Source organism: Elaeis guineensis, chromosome 14, assembly GCF_000442705.2.
Source record: "Elaeis guineensis isolate ETL-2024a chromosome 14, EG11, whole genome shotgun sequence".
Lineage (NCBI taxonomy): Eukaryota > Viridiplantae > Streptophyta > Magnoliopsida > Arecales > Arecaceae > Elaeis > Elaeis guineensis.
The window spans coordinates 55,725,943-55,741,953 of NC_026006.2; the positions used below are offsets into that span (position 1 = coordinate 55,725,943).

The window sequence follows — 16,011 nt, forward strand, 5'->3', positions numbered from 1 at the left end:
GGCTCCAGACAGCGACTGACAAAGTTGCCCGCCTTCAGAGGTGGCTGTCTGAGAGAGTCCAGCCTATCCCTGCACCAGGTTATGACGAGCTTTGCTCCTTGAGGGAAACTATGGTGGAACTGTCTGTGGCCCTTGGGCGGGAGGAAGCCGAATTACGACGGCTGAAAGTTTAGCTGGTCCACGAGCAGCAGGCAGTCAAGGATGCCGAGGCGGAGTCCGAGGTCTTGAGAAGAAGGCTTCGAGAGTCAGAGGATAAGAGCCGACGGTTCCACCGGATGTACCAGGATATGCTGCTGAAAAAGATGAAACTAGAAGAGGAAGTCGAAAATTTAAGGCGATCCATAGTAAGAGCCGGAACTGAGAGCTCGAAGTCGAAAGAAACTGAGCTTTCTTAGAGCCTCTTCTTCTTCTTCTTCTTCTTTTCTTTTTGTTTTTGGCCTTTAAGGCTTTGTAACGTGTACTTCACCAACGAAATAAAAATGAAATTGTCTATTATCTTGTCCATTCTGGTATTAAATGGTTGTTTACCAAACTCCATTTGTCTTCTGTCTTGTTCGATGTCGAAGTTGTCTGAAGGTTCCTGGCCGTCGCCGTGTCGATTCGCCCTTAGGGACTGAAGATTTTCGCCAAGGGTATTCTCTCTCATCGAGATGAGGTCCCTGGTGCCTTTGATGTAGTTCGTTTTTCACCTATCGTCGGTGTAGTTCGTCGCTTTTTCTTTTCGTCCCCCCTTTTTTTCTGTGTTCGAGTGAGGGTCTTCCCTCTGCTCTTGACGGGATCGTGAGAGTGTAGAGGAGTCGTTGAGGAAGCTTTCTTCCTTGTCAATCAATCGAGTCTCTGTTTGCATCGGGACGAGATCCTCTCCTTACTCCCGACAGTCGGTTTCAGCTCGTGTTAGGACGAGGTTCTCCTCCTGTTCCTAACAAGGCTGTGGGGGCACATAAGGGCCGTTGTGAGTGCCTCTCCTCCCATCCGGTCTTTAGAAAATCGGACCTTCGACTTTGCTCATATTAGGACGAGGTTCTCCTCCTGTTCTTAACAAGGCTGTGGGGGCACATAAGGGCCATTGTAAGAGCCTCTCCCCCCATCCGATCTTTAAAAAATCGGACCTTCGACTTTGCTCATGTTAGGATGAGGTTCTCCTCCTGTTCCTAACAAGGCTGTGGGGGCACATAAGGGCCGTTGTAAGGGCCTCTCCCCCCATCCGGTCTTTAAGAAATCGAGCCTTCAACTTTGCTCATGTTAGGACGAGGTTCTCCTCCTATTCCTAACGTGCTTAATTCTGTTTATATGGGGGAGTTATCTCCTGTCGTTATAATCTCATACCAAAAGAAAAAATGCACGAATATGAAAAAAAAAATTATTTAGGGCAAAGTTGTTGATAATACATTCGTAGATTTTTCGAACCCTATAGCCGCGGAAGGTCTGCTCCCCGTCGGGATCCCCCTGAGATGGAGTTGATAATCCCAATTGGAGGCCGATCTTCAGACTGCTCCTCCCTCCTTGGCGGTTCCGACTGCAGCAGGGCCCTAGGCCGATCTTCTCTTCCTTCAGGTCGGCGTCGAATGAATCTGTCGAGCCGACCTCGTCTAATGAGCTCCTCGATCTCGTCTCGGAGCCGAATACACTCCTTCGTGTCGTGGCCGTGGTCACGATGATAGAGGCAGAATTTGTTTGGGTTGCACTTCCCGAGATGCGAGCGCATCCTCTCCGATCTTGGAAGCTGCTCTCTAACCTCCATCAGCACTTGAGCTTTCGATGGGTTGAGAGGGGCGTAGCTGTGGAATCTTCTGAGAGGAGAGTCTCGTCGAACTCGACGGTCCGGACTTCTCTTCTTACGAGCTCGGGGAGGAGTCCGGACGCGCCTATGTCCGAGAGGAGTTCGAGAATGTGGCCGAGCTTCACTTGACCTTTTTTCAACTGCGAGCTTGCTCGAGTCTCCCGTCTGCCGCTCTCTCGTGGTCTCCTTGTCCTTCATCTTGAAGGCTTCTTCTGCTCGGGCATATCCTTCGGCCCGATCCAACAAATCGGCAAAATTTCTGGGATACTTCTTTTCCAAGGAGAACAGAAGGTCATTCTTTTGAAGGCTGCCTTTCAGAGCGGCCATCACGACCGATTGGTCCAAGTTCCGGACCTCCAACGCAGCGACGTTGAAACGGTTGACGTAAGCCCGGATGGATTCTCCATCCCTTTGCTTGATGTTGATGAGGGACTCCGAACCTCTCCAGAGATGCCGGCTGCTAACAAAATGAGCCACAAACTGGTGGCTCATCTGGTCAAAAGAAAAGATGGTACTTGGCTTCAATACCGAGTACCAGTTCCTTGCTGCTCCCTTCAGGGTGGATGGGAAAGCTCGGTACAGAATGGCATCTGGCGCGCCATGGAGCAGCATCATTGTCTGGAAGGCCTCCAGGTGGTCAATCGGGTCCAAGGTCCCGTCATAGCTTTCGAATTGGGGAAGCTTGAAGTTTGGCGGGATCGATTCCTGCATGATCATTTGAGAGAAGGGAGGGTCAGTACAGATGTCCTCACCATAAGCAGGGGGAGCGTGGTGGAGTTCTTCGATCCATCGGTTCATCTCCTGGAGCCTTCGATCCAGGAAGTCCTCTCGACTGCGGGTCTCGAGGGTCTTCGGACAGAATGGAGGTAGAGATCCTCCGGGAGTAGAATCGTGATCGGACTGAGGGCTCTCCACCCTCGGATTTGTCTTTCCGGGAAAGACGGGGCGACTGGCCCAAGTGGCCCGTCCTACTGCCGGATTTTGGAATTCCGGCGACGTTCTCTCCAACCACACTGACGCCTGTGGCTGTTGTTGCTGTTGCATGGCCTGCACGCTTCAATGAGGCCTCTGACCCACTGAACCAGCAGGTCGAATTGCTCCGCACCGACCGCCATTGCCGGAGGAGGAGGAGGAGCCTGAGAAACTGGAGGTGAGGCCGGAGCCTGAGATCTGGCCGTGGATCGCCTGATGGATGCTTTGCGGGGAGGCATCGGGTGAAGATCTAGTAGAAGGAGAAGAGGATGTCGGAGAAGATGACCGGAATCAGTCCCGTTGAGCACTCCTTTAAGAATAAGGGTACTGCGAAGACACAACCCTTCCTCTAGCGTCAATTCTGTTGGTGCAGAATTTTGCCAAAGTCGGAGTTGCTGTTGTCGAGAAGACCGCGGCCGCCGTCGGGACCTGCAACGGAAGTCTATATCGGAGTTGGGGGTGCTCCGGCAAGACTCTCCGACGCTCAAGTCAGTACTCTGCTTCAACAGAAATGGAGTGCTCAAGCAAAAATTTTGGCAGAGCTTCGAGATAGAGTTTAGAGCTTAGAGAAGAACGTATCTGGAGATCCTTATTTATAGACGGAGAGCGTAACTGACTGACAGCGATGTCTGCAACCGTTTGATAGTGGCGTCAGGGGTCGTTCAGGACCGTGCGGAGTTTGTTAAGGAGAGTGAAGTGGTGTCCACTATTGTAACTTGCCAGAGAGTGGAGTAGGATAGCGGCTCTCGTCGTGGCTTGTCAGAGAGTGGTGGAGCCGCGTGGAATCCGTTGTAGAGAGTGGAGTAAGGTAGTGGCCCTTGTCGTGGCTTGCCAGAGAATTCGGATCCGTCGGCTGAAGCTCGGCTGGGATGCCTGATGGAGCAGAATGACACTTCACCTCATCGTTCTAGGAGAAGTTCGGATGTTTCGAGGTCGCTGACGAGTCTACTCTTGTCGGACACTTCCAACGCTGACGTTTCAGACGGGAGTCACCTGCTGTAGGAGCTCGGATGGAGATTTTCTGTTGGCGAAGTCTAGGAAAGTCCGATCACTAGAGAAGTCCGTCTGAGATTTATCTGATGTGGAAGCTCATCTGAAGATCGTCCGTCGGGAAAGTCCAATTTATGGGGAGCCTGGTAGGAGGTCGGCCGGTGATGGACTTCAGATAGCGCTGGGGAGGCTCGGCAGACATCGGAGGCGATCGGCTATCGCAGGGACCCAGCTGCTGGAGCTCGTCCGTCGTAGAAGCTCGTCCGGAATCCATCTGCTGGAGAAGTTCGGACGGGGTCCGGTCCCTGTAGAAGTTCGTCCGAAATTCATCCACTGTGGGAGTTCGGACGGGATCCGATTCTCGTGAGAGGTTGAAAGGGGGCCGCTTATTGTAGGAGCTTGGGCGAGGATCAGTTGTCGTGGAAGCTCGGAGTAGTGTCCCGACTGGTGGAGCTTGTCCCGTTGTAGAAGTTCGTCCAGAGCCCACTCGCTACGGAGTAGCTCGGCTGAAGTCTATCTGTAACAGAAGTTCGGAAGAAATTCATTCATAGTAGAGGCTCGAATGAAATTTGCTTACAGTAGATGTTTGGGATAGACAGCCCGCTGCAGGAGTTCGGAGTAGACCGTTCGTAGTAGAAGTTCGGCTCTCGCTAGAGCTCGATTAGGATCCGGGAGGCGGTCGACCGCCGTAAAAATTTGGATGGAGTCTGGTTATTGTAGAAATCTCATTGTCGGGGAAGCTCGGATGCTAATGAAGTCCGAAAGAAGTTCAGAGTAGGGTTGTCCACGGCCGCAAGAAGTCCGGAAGAGATTCGGGGAATGGTTGGCTACTGTAGAAGGTCGGCTGACAGTGAGGCCCAGAGGGCTTTTGGGGCGGCCCGGTGGATGAATGCGAAAGTTCATTGTCGGAGAAGTCCGGACGGTCGAGGGGGTTCGGAGAGATGCCACACACAAGGTCGGGAGCCGGAAGAGCCCTGGAAGGATCGGTCTTTTACAAACTTCGGCTGGGGGGGGGGTATTTTATACCCAACATAAATAGATTTCAGTATCAGAAATTCAAAACTCCCACACGTTTCTCGCGGTCCACGGTACTATTTCGTGGATCGGAGCGCGATCCGACGGCATGGGTGGCTCCCGATCTTAATCGGACGGTCTGGGACGTGATTTGGGTTGATTAAGGAGTCCTAATCACGATCTAAGTCGTGATTAAGGTCTATAAAAGCCCTGTGACGAAACAGAGAAGTTAAGGGGTTCGGGTTTCTCACCGTACAGCGCCGTACGAACTCGAGAAGAGAGAGAGAGGTGGAAGCGTTGCTGTGAGGGAAGGAGCAGGGCTCCTGGACAGCGGTCGCCAGGCTCTTCAGGGGTTCAGGGGGGTCTTCAAGAGAGAGAGAGCTTTTGTGAGGGGAACTTCAGGTGAGAGAGAATTGGGTGTACAAGGGTTGAGGGTGAGGTCTCCTCTTGTAAAATTTCTTTTTCATAGTGAAGTTTGCATGTCCCGTGGAGGCGAGCCTTTTTGTGGCCGATCCACGTATTTTGATTGTTTTCTTTTTTATTTTGTTTCTTCTTTCTTCCTGCTGCATCGCGTGGTACTGAAAGGATCTTGGGAGGTGGTGTCCTGGCCAGACATCCACCCAACAAAAATTTTTGTCCACCATCTCTGGTGGAGAAAAAACATACTGATTTATCTGATGGAACCATATAGTCTAATTAATAACATAATAAGCATTTAATATAGTTCAATTTTTTTTTAAATTTTCTATGATTAAAATATCATTTCTCTCTTTTTACTATATTTTACTTATACTTGTATGTCATAGATAATAACAGAACATCATAACAATTAGCAAGATGTCATAGAAAATAATAGTGTCTCATAATAATGATATAACATCGTATGATATTTTATGAATAATTATCAGAAAGTAATGTTACTGACATAGGACATTATACTAAGTACAGGATGTTATAAATATTGTTCGAAATATTATAGGATTCATAAGAACTCATATAAGATGTCAGGAAGTAATAATAATCTTTTTTCTTTGCTCTATGACATCTTGAATAATATCTATGACTTTCTGTATATTTATATGATATCCTGTTATGTTATTATGACTTCCTGTATCTTTCATTAAAAAAATTTAAAAAAAAAATTAAACTGTATTAAATACTTATCTTATTATTAATTGTGTTGCATGATTCAATCCAATGAAGCAATGCATTTTTTTTTTCATGGAGAATGGTGGACAAAGAATTTCTCATCTTGCACGGTAAACTCAATCACCTGTATGAAGACATTAAACATCTTGGTGGGCTTAAAAACTGTTCTAGCAGTCGGACCATCAGATCACCGTATCGCAAACCCACAATTGATAGGACTTAAAGACCATCCCCATGCGATCACCATCCATCAAAGTGCGATTCCACGTCAATTTCAAAGAGGACTTGTCCAACCAATTTAATTTTCCTGTAACAAGTCAAAGAGAACCATAGCAATCGAGGTCTGGTTTGTTCTTTCATTTGAGGCTAATCTCTTTGCCAAAAGTTGCTAGGTTCTTTATGACAAAGATACATGTATAAAGTCACAACATTTTGAAAGAAATTGCCACGACTGCAATGTTGGGTTGGGCATCTCATCTCTAAGCATAATCAAAGCATTATATATGTTCTTCACATTACAAAGCCACAATCTTCAAGGCCATTTAGCAAAACATTTTAATGAGCTAAATAAGTTGTTGGGGCAATCTCTAAGCATAACCAAAACTGATACCAACAGCTTAACAAGCTATCCAAGAATGGTCATTAAGTTTTCCCAAAAAATAAAAAAAGCAAAAAAAAAAAAAAAGAAAGCCGATAAAACAAACAGTCATATAATTGCTGAGCCACAGGGCTACCAAGAACTACCACCCAGCTAATTGCTCAGCATGCGAGCTGCCAGGAACTACATCTTAGCTAGCGACTGTGAGGCAACGTAACTGGAAACTTGAATGATGTAATAGCCAACTGATTCTTTGAGATATTCCAAATATTACAACTATGTATGAACTAATCAAATATTTATCATTCTTTTGCAATTCAGGAATAACTCATTCACGACACTGCTGAAAGTCATTGATTTAAGATAGATATATCTTAACTTCTATTCACCTAGCAAAGTATAACAACTCAAAACCTCATTCGAAAAAGCTGACTTATATCTATATTCTAATACAAGCCCAAACCTCATTCAAAAAGACTAGCAAATACTTATTCTTTTTGTTCCTCGGCTTTCTAAAGATATCCAAGAACAAATCCAATCAAATTTGGTCACAATTACAGTGATTGGTGCATGGGCAACCACCAAAGAACAAGTATTGCAACATGTTATACACGAACCACGGAACCAACCTCTTCAGATATCTTTTGTAATGATCATCTCATCCAAAAGATTAGCCAGAAGTTATATCTTGGATTTCTTGGTCCTTGCAAACATCCAAGATCTTTTCAGTGCACAACCAAAGTGAGACCACACGGCTAGATGTGCACTTGAAAAGCCTTTACTGGGAAACAACCAAACTTCCAACAAGACTGCATCCCAGAAATTAAAGTCACTTTGCAAAGGCCAAATTACCATTTCTACATGATGGGCATGACCAATATTTCCAAGTAGGTTAGAAATCAAACATGAATAGAAAGAAAAATAATACAATTACAGATTGACCACATTGATTAATACAATTGCAGGATTATTGCCTCTTAACAAAATGGGATTTCCGCCTAAGGAAAAAAATGTAAACATTTTTTTTTGCAGATACATGGATTACGATACAGTCATCTGGGAGCACTTCTTCAGCACCTTCAAGTGATGGACATCTTTACCTGATATTTGAATAATGCCATCTTGCCCGTCCACCTTCTCTATCAGTAGCCTCAGCAACGGAACTCTTGAGAGGGTTTTGCAGGACCCGACCATGATCAGCTTTTTCTATTCCACAAAAAGAATCACAGCAACCTCCAAGCATGTCAAATAAGCACAGAAATGGACATCATAACAGAATATGTGCATGACACTTGCATTTAAGTGAGAAATCAAGATGTAAACAGATTTTAGCAGCATCAGCATTTACAATATGATCAAAATTTACACGTGACAACAAAAAGATAATCTTGCTAGTTTTCTTTTACAAGTACCCTCATTTAGCATTGTCAATGTAGTATCAAAATTTGCTAGTTTTCACTAGATCGTACAAAAGATAATAAAATGCAATCCTTGTCCCTTCCCTGCATGAACAATACCACATGTGATGTAAGAAATTGGATAAGCCAGGCTGGTGGCACTCAGAAACAAAAAGATTTGGGTCATAACATCAAGTTGAAAGCTAAAATCACCATGTTAAATGAAAACAGTCTTATCTTGCATTCTCAACCAGTAGGAATGGGAAAAAGAATGATCCAACCTACAATAGACACCATGTTAAATGAAAACAGTCTTATCTTGCATTCTCAACCAGTAGGAATGGGAAAAAGAATGATCCAACCTACAATAGACAACTTCAACACAAGCACATTCCATTCAAGTGAAAAAGGCATGCCTCAAACTAGACGACAAAACAGTCGGTGACCATCCAATCTTATCATGACACAAATATTGAACACAGTCGATGGGCATTTTATGCTTTAAATTCACTGTTAACACATAAACAATCAATTAACTGAAGTAACCAGTTGGTAGTTGTCAGAAAAATTTGGTAAATATAACAATCTACAACACCCGATGCTTCAAAAATTATCTTACGATTTCCAAATTGTAACCTGGTAGTGCTGGGGCAGAAGGTGATGAGGTAATTGGCATTGTGGTAGGTGAAGGTAGAGGAGGCATCGTCGTAGGCGTAGCTGTACACGCGAGGGCAGGCGTTCTTGAAGAACTGAGAATATGACAAAGGCTTGCATGTGTTGGGGTTCCCGTAGGCGCCACTGTAGCAGTACTGCAGCGACCCGAATGCGTCGCATGCGCTTTTGCACGAGAAATTATTAGGTAGACTCATTCTATCGTAGGCAAAGTATTTTGTAAGTTTTAATTGGCTCCTTTTCCCCTCACAGCCAATCACGATTAATCATAATTAGCAATTAATGAAGAATTCACTGATATGTGAACTTTTTATTGGCTTTACCTATAGTAGAATGAGTCTACCTAACAATTTCTTCTTTTGCATGCTACACTCTCGCTCCCCTGTCGGCACTCACAAGCACCACCTTTAGGTCCGACGAACAAATGCCGTTCAAGTCCACCAGACACCCCATCGTGGTGCAATTCCTGCCAGGGGAGGTGGCCCCTTATGATGCCACCAGTATCGGCACATTGTAGCCATCAACGAGATTGATGTCATAGAAGTCCATTCCCCTGCTATCATCGAAGGTGAACTCGGCCAGATTCACTGGAGGGCGGCACCATCGCTGGAGCACTCTATGGTTTTGGAGCCATAGTTTTCGGTGCTGCAGGTGAATTTGTCAGTTGTGGAGTTGGTGGAGCATAAGGTGCAGCCCCAGAAATGATCGAATCACTTGGCTGGCACATTCAGGCTCCATAGGGCGAACCCCATCATCTCCAGCTCCCCCATGTCCGCTCCCGACAGCAACCCCGTACTCACGGTTATTCATCCACATGAACATCGTGGCTAAACCCCCTGAAACAAGAAGAACAACTCACCTTTAACTATAAATCCCAAAAACAAAGAAAAAACGAGGAAAAAATCCAAGTATCAGTAACTTGTTAAAATGACTTTTTTTTTTTTTAGGCCAGACATATTGAACCACCAAATTCCGGCCACTGTCTAAAAATAGTAGAATAAATGGCAGCTAAAGAAACATACATATGGAATTAGCTAGAAGGTCAAGAACTAAGAAACAGAAACCAAGAGAACTACATGATTAATAAAATCAAATAAGAAATTATAATATCTTGCTACTCGAAGAATAAATGATATTAAATTCCATCATGAGCAGACCAACTTCCAACTTAGCAAGAACAAGCAAATTCCTGTCTTGTGAACTATGTAGTCACATGACAGATGGATAATGTAACAAACCACATGGCCAGAAATCACCTCTTAAACAATATAATAGATAAACATCATTCTTTTTTTGATGATAATAGACAAGCAACTTTCCAACCTACCTTTCAGCAGTAATCTCTGAAAAAAATTTCAGGGCTCATGACATAACCTTGTTCTCTACAATAAGCAAGCTCCCCTCATACTCTACACCATTAACTGTAAATCCTGTGTCAGAATACCTAGAAAAGGGAACAGATTCAGAAAAGAATATTTAATCTGGCAAAGAGATACTGAAGTAGCAGATAAAGTGATCAAATTCTTCAAAATCAAATATTTACCGTTTCTACATATATTGTTCCCATGGAAGGCTTCATTTGAAACAACATTTGCAAGTGTTGATCAAACATCATCATTACTATTAGAAAGCTCAATTGACTCGCAACAACTTAGAAACATCAAGAAATTATAATTAAAATTTCATGATCTCACCTTTTACCTAAAATCTTAACTTTCTCATAACCCTAAATTTACCAAATAGAAAATTAACTAGATCATCAGACGGTCAGGCTAAATTCACTCACAAGAAGAAATAGAATGGTCAAGAAGCTATGATTAAGCTTTCCTCTTTTCTCCGTTAACCTAAAAATCATCACTTTCTCTTAAACCCTATAATGTTACAATTCCATAAATGTATCATAATCTCTCACTGAAATTAATATCAAAAATATTTGAAGAGAAAAAAGAAAAGCAAGGATCATCAGAATATAATGATATGGGATAAAATACCGTTGGAAGCGAAGTTGACGTTCAAGCACACTGTCGATGAGATCTATCTGATCATAAAGAGAAAATGTGCGCCTGATCATGATCAAATGAAAGTTTAGAACAAGAGCAACGTTCCTTTAACAATTAAATCTAAAATAGAAACAATTAATCCCAAAAATAACTCAAACAACTAAAAAAAATAGAAAGAAGAAGAAGATAACAGATGATGAGATGGTAAAGTCGAAACCTGAGCGAAGGGAGGGTTTGATTGAAGGGTTTTAGGGGTTCTTTTCGAAGCATCTTCATGAGATAATTATTTTATTATTATAATTATTGTTATGCTATTATTGGATGTGGGTGTAAATAGAGAGGTCATTGGTGTGGGTACAGTGCTTCTTGTTGAAGCGCCGCTCTATTTAGTCCCACATCGCCGCTTTAAAAATATTATAATGCTTTAAGAGAGGGAAGTCTCGCGCCTTCTATCTTCTACATTGGCAACGTGAACTTGTAACTCGAGTTGGGGTGGTGGTTGGGTCGAACGCCCAGGGCATACCATTAGCGGATAGTAAAAAAAATATTTTTTTACTATATTTGATTAGTAAAAAAATTATTTTAAAAAATAATATTAAAAAAAAGGGCATATCACTAGCGGACAGTGAAAAAATTTTTTTTTTTACTATATTTGATTGATGAAAAAATTACTTCAAAAAATAATATTAAAAAAAAATTATTATGTTTGGATAGAGGTTGTTGGTGCAAAAATTCGTTTGCGCCGGAGAAGCTGGAGTCGAGGGAGTCGCGGTCGCCGCCGGGATCTGCAAAGGAAGTCTAAACCGAAGGTGGGGTTGCTCCGGCAAGACCCTCCGATGCTCAAGTCAGTTCTCTGCCTCAACAAGAATGGAGTGCTCGAACGAAGAATTTAGCAGAGTTTTGAGAAAAAAAATTAGAGCTCATAGAATGACGTATCTGGGGTTTCCCTTTTATAGATGGAGAGGGCAACAGATTGATAGCAACGCTTGTAACCGTCTCGTAGTGGGCCGCCCAGAGTCAGGCGGAGTTTGCGGCGAAGAGTAGTGGAGTGGAGCAGGATCGTGGCCGTTATTGTGGCCTACCAGGGAGTAGTGGAGCTGCGCGGGATCCGTCATAGGAAGTGGAGCAGTGCTGTGACCGTTACTGCGGCCTGTCAGGGAGTGATAGAGCAGCGTAGGGTTCGCCGCAGGGAGTGGAGCAGTGTTGTCCGTTACTGTAGCCTGCCAGGGGGTCCAGACTGGGCGGCCAAAGTTCGGTTAAAGTCGGTAGCGAGGTTCAGTACCCGTAGGAGTTTGGGCGAGGTCTTCCCGCAGTCGGAATAGAAGACGGAGCCTGGCTTCCGTAGGAGTCCGGACGAAGTCTACTTGCGGTTGAAGTTGTCGACGGAGTCCGGCTCCCGTAGGAGTCCGGACGAAGTCTGTCTGCAGCCGTTGGAGTCGAGGATGAAGCCCGGCTCCCGTAGGAGTCCGGGCGGAGTCTTCCTGCAATTAAAGTCACAGGCGAAGTCCGGCTCCCGTAGGAGTCCGGACAAGGCTTACCGGCAGTTGATGTTGAGGACGGAGTCCGGCTCCCGTAGGAGTTCGGGCGGAGTCTACTTGCAGTTGAAGTTGTCGGCGGAGTCCGGCTCTCGTAGGAGTCCGGACGAAGTCTGTCTGCAGCCGTTGGAGTCGAGGACGAAGCCCGGCTCCCGTAGGAGTCCGGGCGGAGTCTTCCTGCAATTAAAGTCACAGGCGAAGTCCGGCTCCCGTAGGAGTCCGGACAAGGCTTATCGGCAGTTGATGTTGAGAACGGAGTCCGGCTCCCGTAGGAGTTCGGGCGGAGTCTACTTGCGGTTGAAGTTGTCAGCGGAGTCCGGCTCCCGTAGGAGTTCGGGCGGAGTCTACTTGCGGTTGAAGTTGTCAGCGGAGTCCGGCTCCCGTAGGAGTCCGAACGAAGTCTGTCCGCAGCCGTTGGAGTCGAGGACGAAGCCCGGCTCCCGTAGGAGTCCGGGCGGAGTCTTCCTGCAATTAAAGTCACAGGCGAAGTCCGGCTCCCGTAGGAGTCCGGACAAGGCTTACCGGCAGTTGATGTTGAGGACGGAGTCCGGCTCCCGTAGGAGTTCGGGCGGAGTCTACTTGCGGTTGAAGTTGTCGTCGGAGTCCGGCTCCCGTAGGAGTCCGGGCGGAGTCCCCCTTGAGGTTGGAGTCGTGGGCGGAGTCCGGCTCCCGTGGGAGTCCAGGCGGAGTCCTCTTGGAGCTGAAGTCGCGGGCAGAGCCCGGCTCCCGTAGGAGTCCGGGCGGAGTCCCCCGCAATCAAAGTCAGATGCGAAGTCCGGCTCCAGTAGGAGTCCGGACTGATCTTACCGGCAGTCGAAGTTGGCGACGGAGTCCGGCTCCCGTAGGAGTCCGGGCGGAGTCCTCTTTGAGGTTGGAGTCGTGGGCGGAGTCCGGCTCCCGTGGGAGTCCGGGCGGAGTACCCTGCAATCAAAGTCAGATGCGAAGTCCGGCTCCCGTAGGAGTCCGGACTGATCTTACCGGCAGTCGAAGTTGGCGACGGAGCCCGGATCCCATGGGAGTCCGAGCGGAGCCCCCCTTTGAGGTTGGAGTCGTGGGCGGAGTCCGGGTCCCGTGGGAGTCCGGGCGGAGTCCTCTTGGAGCTGAAGTCGCGGGCGGAGCCCGGCTCCCGTAGGAGTCCGGGCGGAGTACCCTGCAATCAAAGTTAGATGCGAAGTCCGGCTCCCGTAGGAGTCCGGACTGATCTTACCGGCAGTTGAAGTTGGCGACGGAGCCCGGCTCCCGTGGGAGTCCGAGCGGAGTCCTCTTTGAGGTTGGAGTCGTGGGCGGAGTCCGGCTCCCGTGGGAGTCCGGGCGGAGTCCTCTTGGAGCTGAAGTCACGGGCGGAGCCCGGCTCCCGTAGGAGTCCGGGCGGAGTACCCTGCAATCAAAGTTAGATGCGAAGTCCGGCTCCCATAGGAGTCCGGACTGATCTTACCGGCAGTCAAAGTTGGCGACGAAGCCCGGCTCCCGTGGGAGTCCGGGCGGAGTCCTCTTTGAGGTTGGAGTCGTGGGCGGAGTCCGGCTCCCGTGGGAGTTCGGGCGGAGTCCTCTTGGAGCTGAAGTCACGGGCGGAGCCCGGCTCCCGTAGGAGTCCGGGCGGAGTACCCTGCAATTAAAGTTAGATGCGAAGTCTGGCTCCCATAGGAGTCCGGACTGATCTTACCGGCAGTCGAAGTTGGCGACGGAGCCCGGCTCCCGTGGGAGTCCGGGCGGAGTTGTTCTGTAGTCGATGTTGGCGACGGAGCCCGGTTCCCGTAGGAGCCCGGGCGGAGTTGTCTTCTTGCTGAAAACTTCGGCTGAGGGTATTTTATACCCAACACCAGTCCCCCTACTTCCGAGTTTGAATTTCGAATGAAGAAAGTACAGAGAGACTGGCACAACCGAAGTTGTCCCCTCGAATCTTGCGCACGACTGCCTCCAGATATTTTGGCATTAAATATGCGCGTGCTGGAGTCTTTTCGAATCGGAGCGATACGAAGGGACTCTTCGAAATTTCCGCAGGTACATTGGCCCAGGTACGGCGCAATAATAGTCCTGCCAACCGTCAGCCGCTTTCAGCCGCCTACCATGGTGAGTGGGACACGTGTCGAGCGCGGGCTGGCCTGGAGGGATTCGCGATCATTATAGCGCCGGATCCCAGGATCTATTTAAACCCGCGCTCCCGCTTTTGGGGCCCTTACCCTGCTTCAGAATTTTAACAGTGTCTGCCTTCTCTTCGAGAGCCCTGATTCAGTTGATATCTTCTCGAGCCGTAGGCGCCCTCCAAATCGTCCCTGTCTTCGTCCCTCTGGTCCCTCAGAGCGATCTAGGTTAGTTCCAGCACCTTCACCTTTCTTTCCGCCGCTTAGGGACCTCTTTTTTGCCATTATTTTTTGGTGTTCCCCCCAGTCGGTTTCCTGTGACCCCTCGCCCCTCATCCTGTCCATCTTCTTCGAGATCTTTGGAGCCCATATTCGAAGCTACTCAAAATATCGTCCGGCTCTTCCGCTCCCTGCAGTTCCAGGAGTTCTTCCGCCTCAAACCCCCAAGTCCCCTGCTCTGTAGACGAATCCGCGTCTGGGGCTGGGCTCCGCCCGATTTTTGCACCGGGCGCCATTCCATGTTCCCTGACTCCGGAGGAACTCCTTCTGATAAGGGTTCAGTATGGAGTTCCTCCGGAGTACGATCTGGAGCTGTCTAGCCCTTCTGACCGAGCTAGCACTCCTCCGTCCGGTCGTTTTTGTCTATATCAGGAGGAGTTCTGTGCCGGGCTCCGGCTTCCACTTCCTTCCTTTGTAGTTGCCCTCTTCCGCTTCCTAGACATCTCCTTGGCTTCTGTGGCCCCGAATTCTTTTAGGTTTTTGATAGGATTTCTCTCCCTCTGCCATGTAGTCGAGGTCCAACCGTCTCTCTCCCTATTTAGGCACTTCTATACTTTCAAGCGCCATCCTTCGGCGAAGGACTGGTGGTACTTCTCCCTCCAGTTCGACAAGAAGGGGTTGCTGAAAGGTGCCCCTTCTTCAATCCATAATTGAAAGGAGAAATACCTCTTCGTCCACTGCCCGACCTTGAGGCTGGGACTGCCCCCTTGGGGCTCTCTGAGGGATTCTGTCCGTCGGGCCCCCAGCTTGGGGGAGGATGACCTTCAGGCTGCCCGGAAGCTTCTTGCCTACTCCGCTCCTTCCCTTCCCAATCTTCTGAGGGAGCAATTTTTGTTCAACATCGGCCTGAGCCCCCAGGATCCCGCGAGTATTTCATCCTTTCCTTTATCTTCTTTTTTCCTGCCTTTCTTCTTTTTCTTTCTCTCTCTTTTCCCCTCCTTTTTTTTCTCCCTTTTTTTTTTCGATTTCTGACTCTTGATTGATTGGTTTGCTTCTTTTTCTTCTTTCTTTTTCTCTCCCTTCTTTTTTTTTTTTTTTTTTTAAGGAATGGATGCCGAAGCAGCGCGGATGCTTGCCAGGGGCCTCAGGGCCCACAAGAGAAAGGGCGTCGCGACCTCCGGATCGGCGAAAAGGGCCAGGGCGGAGGAGTCGAGCTTGGCCGCACCCGCCCAGGCGGCCCCAGCGATTGACATTTCCTCGGATGCCGAGGCAACGGCTCCCCGGGCCTCCTCGAGGAGTCCGCCGACTGGGGCCCCTGCTTCAGGGGTCCGCTCCACGGAGGCGCCCGTGGCCGAGAGGGGGAAGAGGAAGAAATCGGTGGCCCGCATGGTGAGTAGCCGCCGAACTGCCACCGACGAGTCCCTATGCTCCGAAGAGGGGCCGGAGAATCCCTTCAATGACAGGGATTTGATCAGGCGGTTGATCGACGGCTGTATTTTGCCCGACGTCGTCGAGAGGATCGACCGCGTCGATCTCGAGCAGCGGGCCTGGGACTCTTTGGGGTCCTTCCTTGAGGTAAGCAAATCTTTATTCACCTGGCTATT

The 16,011-nt window shown here is 47.9% G+C and overlaps 1 protein-coding gene and 1 pseudogene across 1 annotated transcript; both read right to left on the bottom strand.

Annotated features, from left to right (window-relative positions):
- Nucleotides 1-10,912, bottom strand: part of LOC105057745 (uncharacterized) — a 48,510-nt pseudogene extending 37,598 nt beyond the window's left edge.
- Nucleotides 7,360-9,394, bottom strand: LOC109506593 (thaumatin-like protein 1). The gene is made up of 3 exons (XM_073248699.1): nt 9,287-9,394; nt 9,071-9,223; nt 7,360-8,835 (listed from the first exon to the last, which is right to left on the bottom strand). Exons 1-3 carry the CDS (start codon nt 9,392-9,394, stop codon nt 8,395-8,397), a joined length of 702 nt encoding a protein of 233 aa, XP_073104800.1. The 3' UTR covers nt 7,360-8,394.
- Nucleotides 10,913-16,011: the final 5,099 nt, after the last annotated feature.

Excerpts from the sequence above, each read along its gene's own strand:
- LOC109506593 (XM_073248699.1), bottom strand. The coding sequence starts at position 9,394 with ATGTTCATGTGGATGAATAACCGTGAGTACGGGGTTGCTGTCGGGAGC. Across the intron at positions 9,224-9,286 it reads AGCCTGAATGTGCCAGCCAA|CTGCAGCACCGAAAACTATG; the intron begins GTGATTCGATCA and ends TGACAAATTCAC. Across the intron at positions 8,836-9,070 it reads GCTACAATGTGCCGATACTG|ATCGTGATTGGCTGTGAGGG; the intron begins GTGGCATCATAA and ends TAATTATGATTA.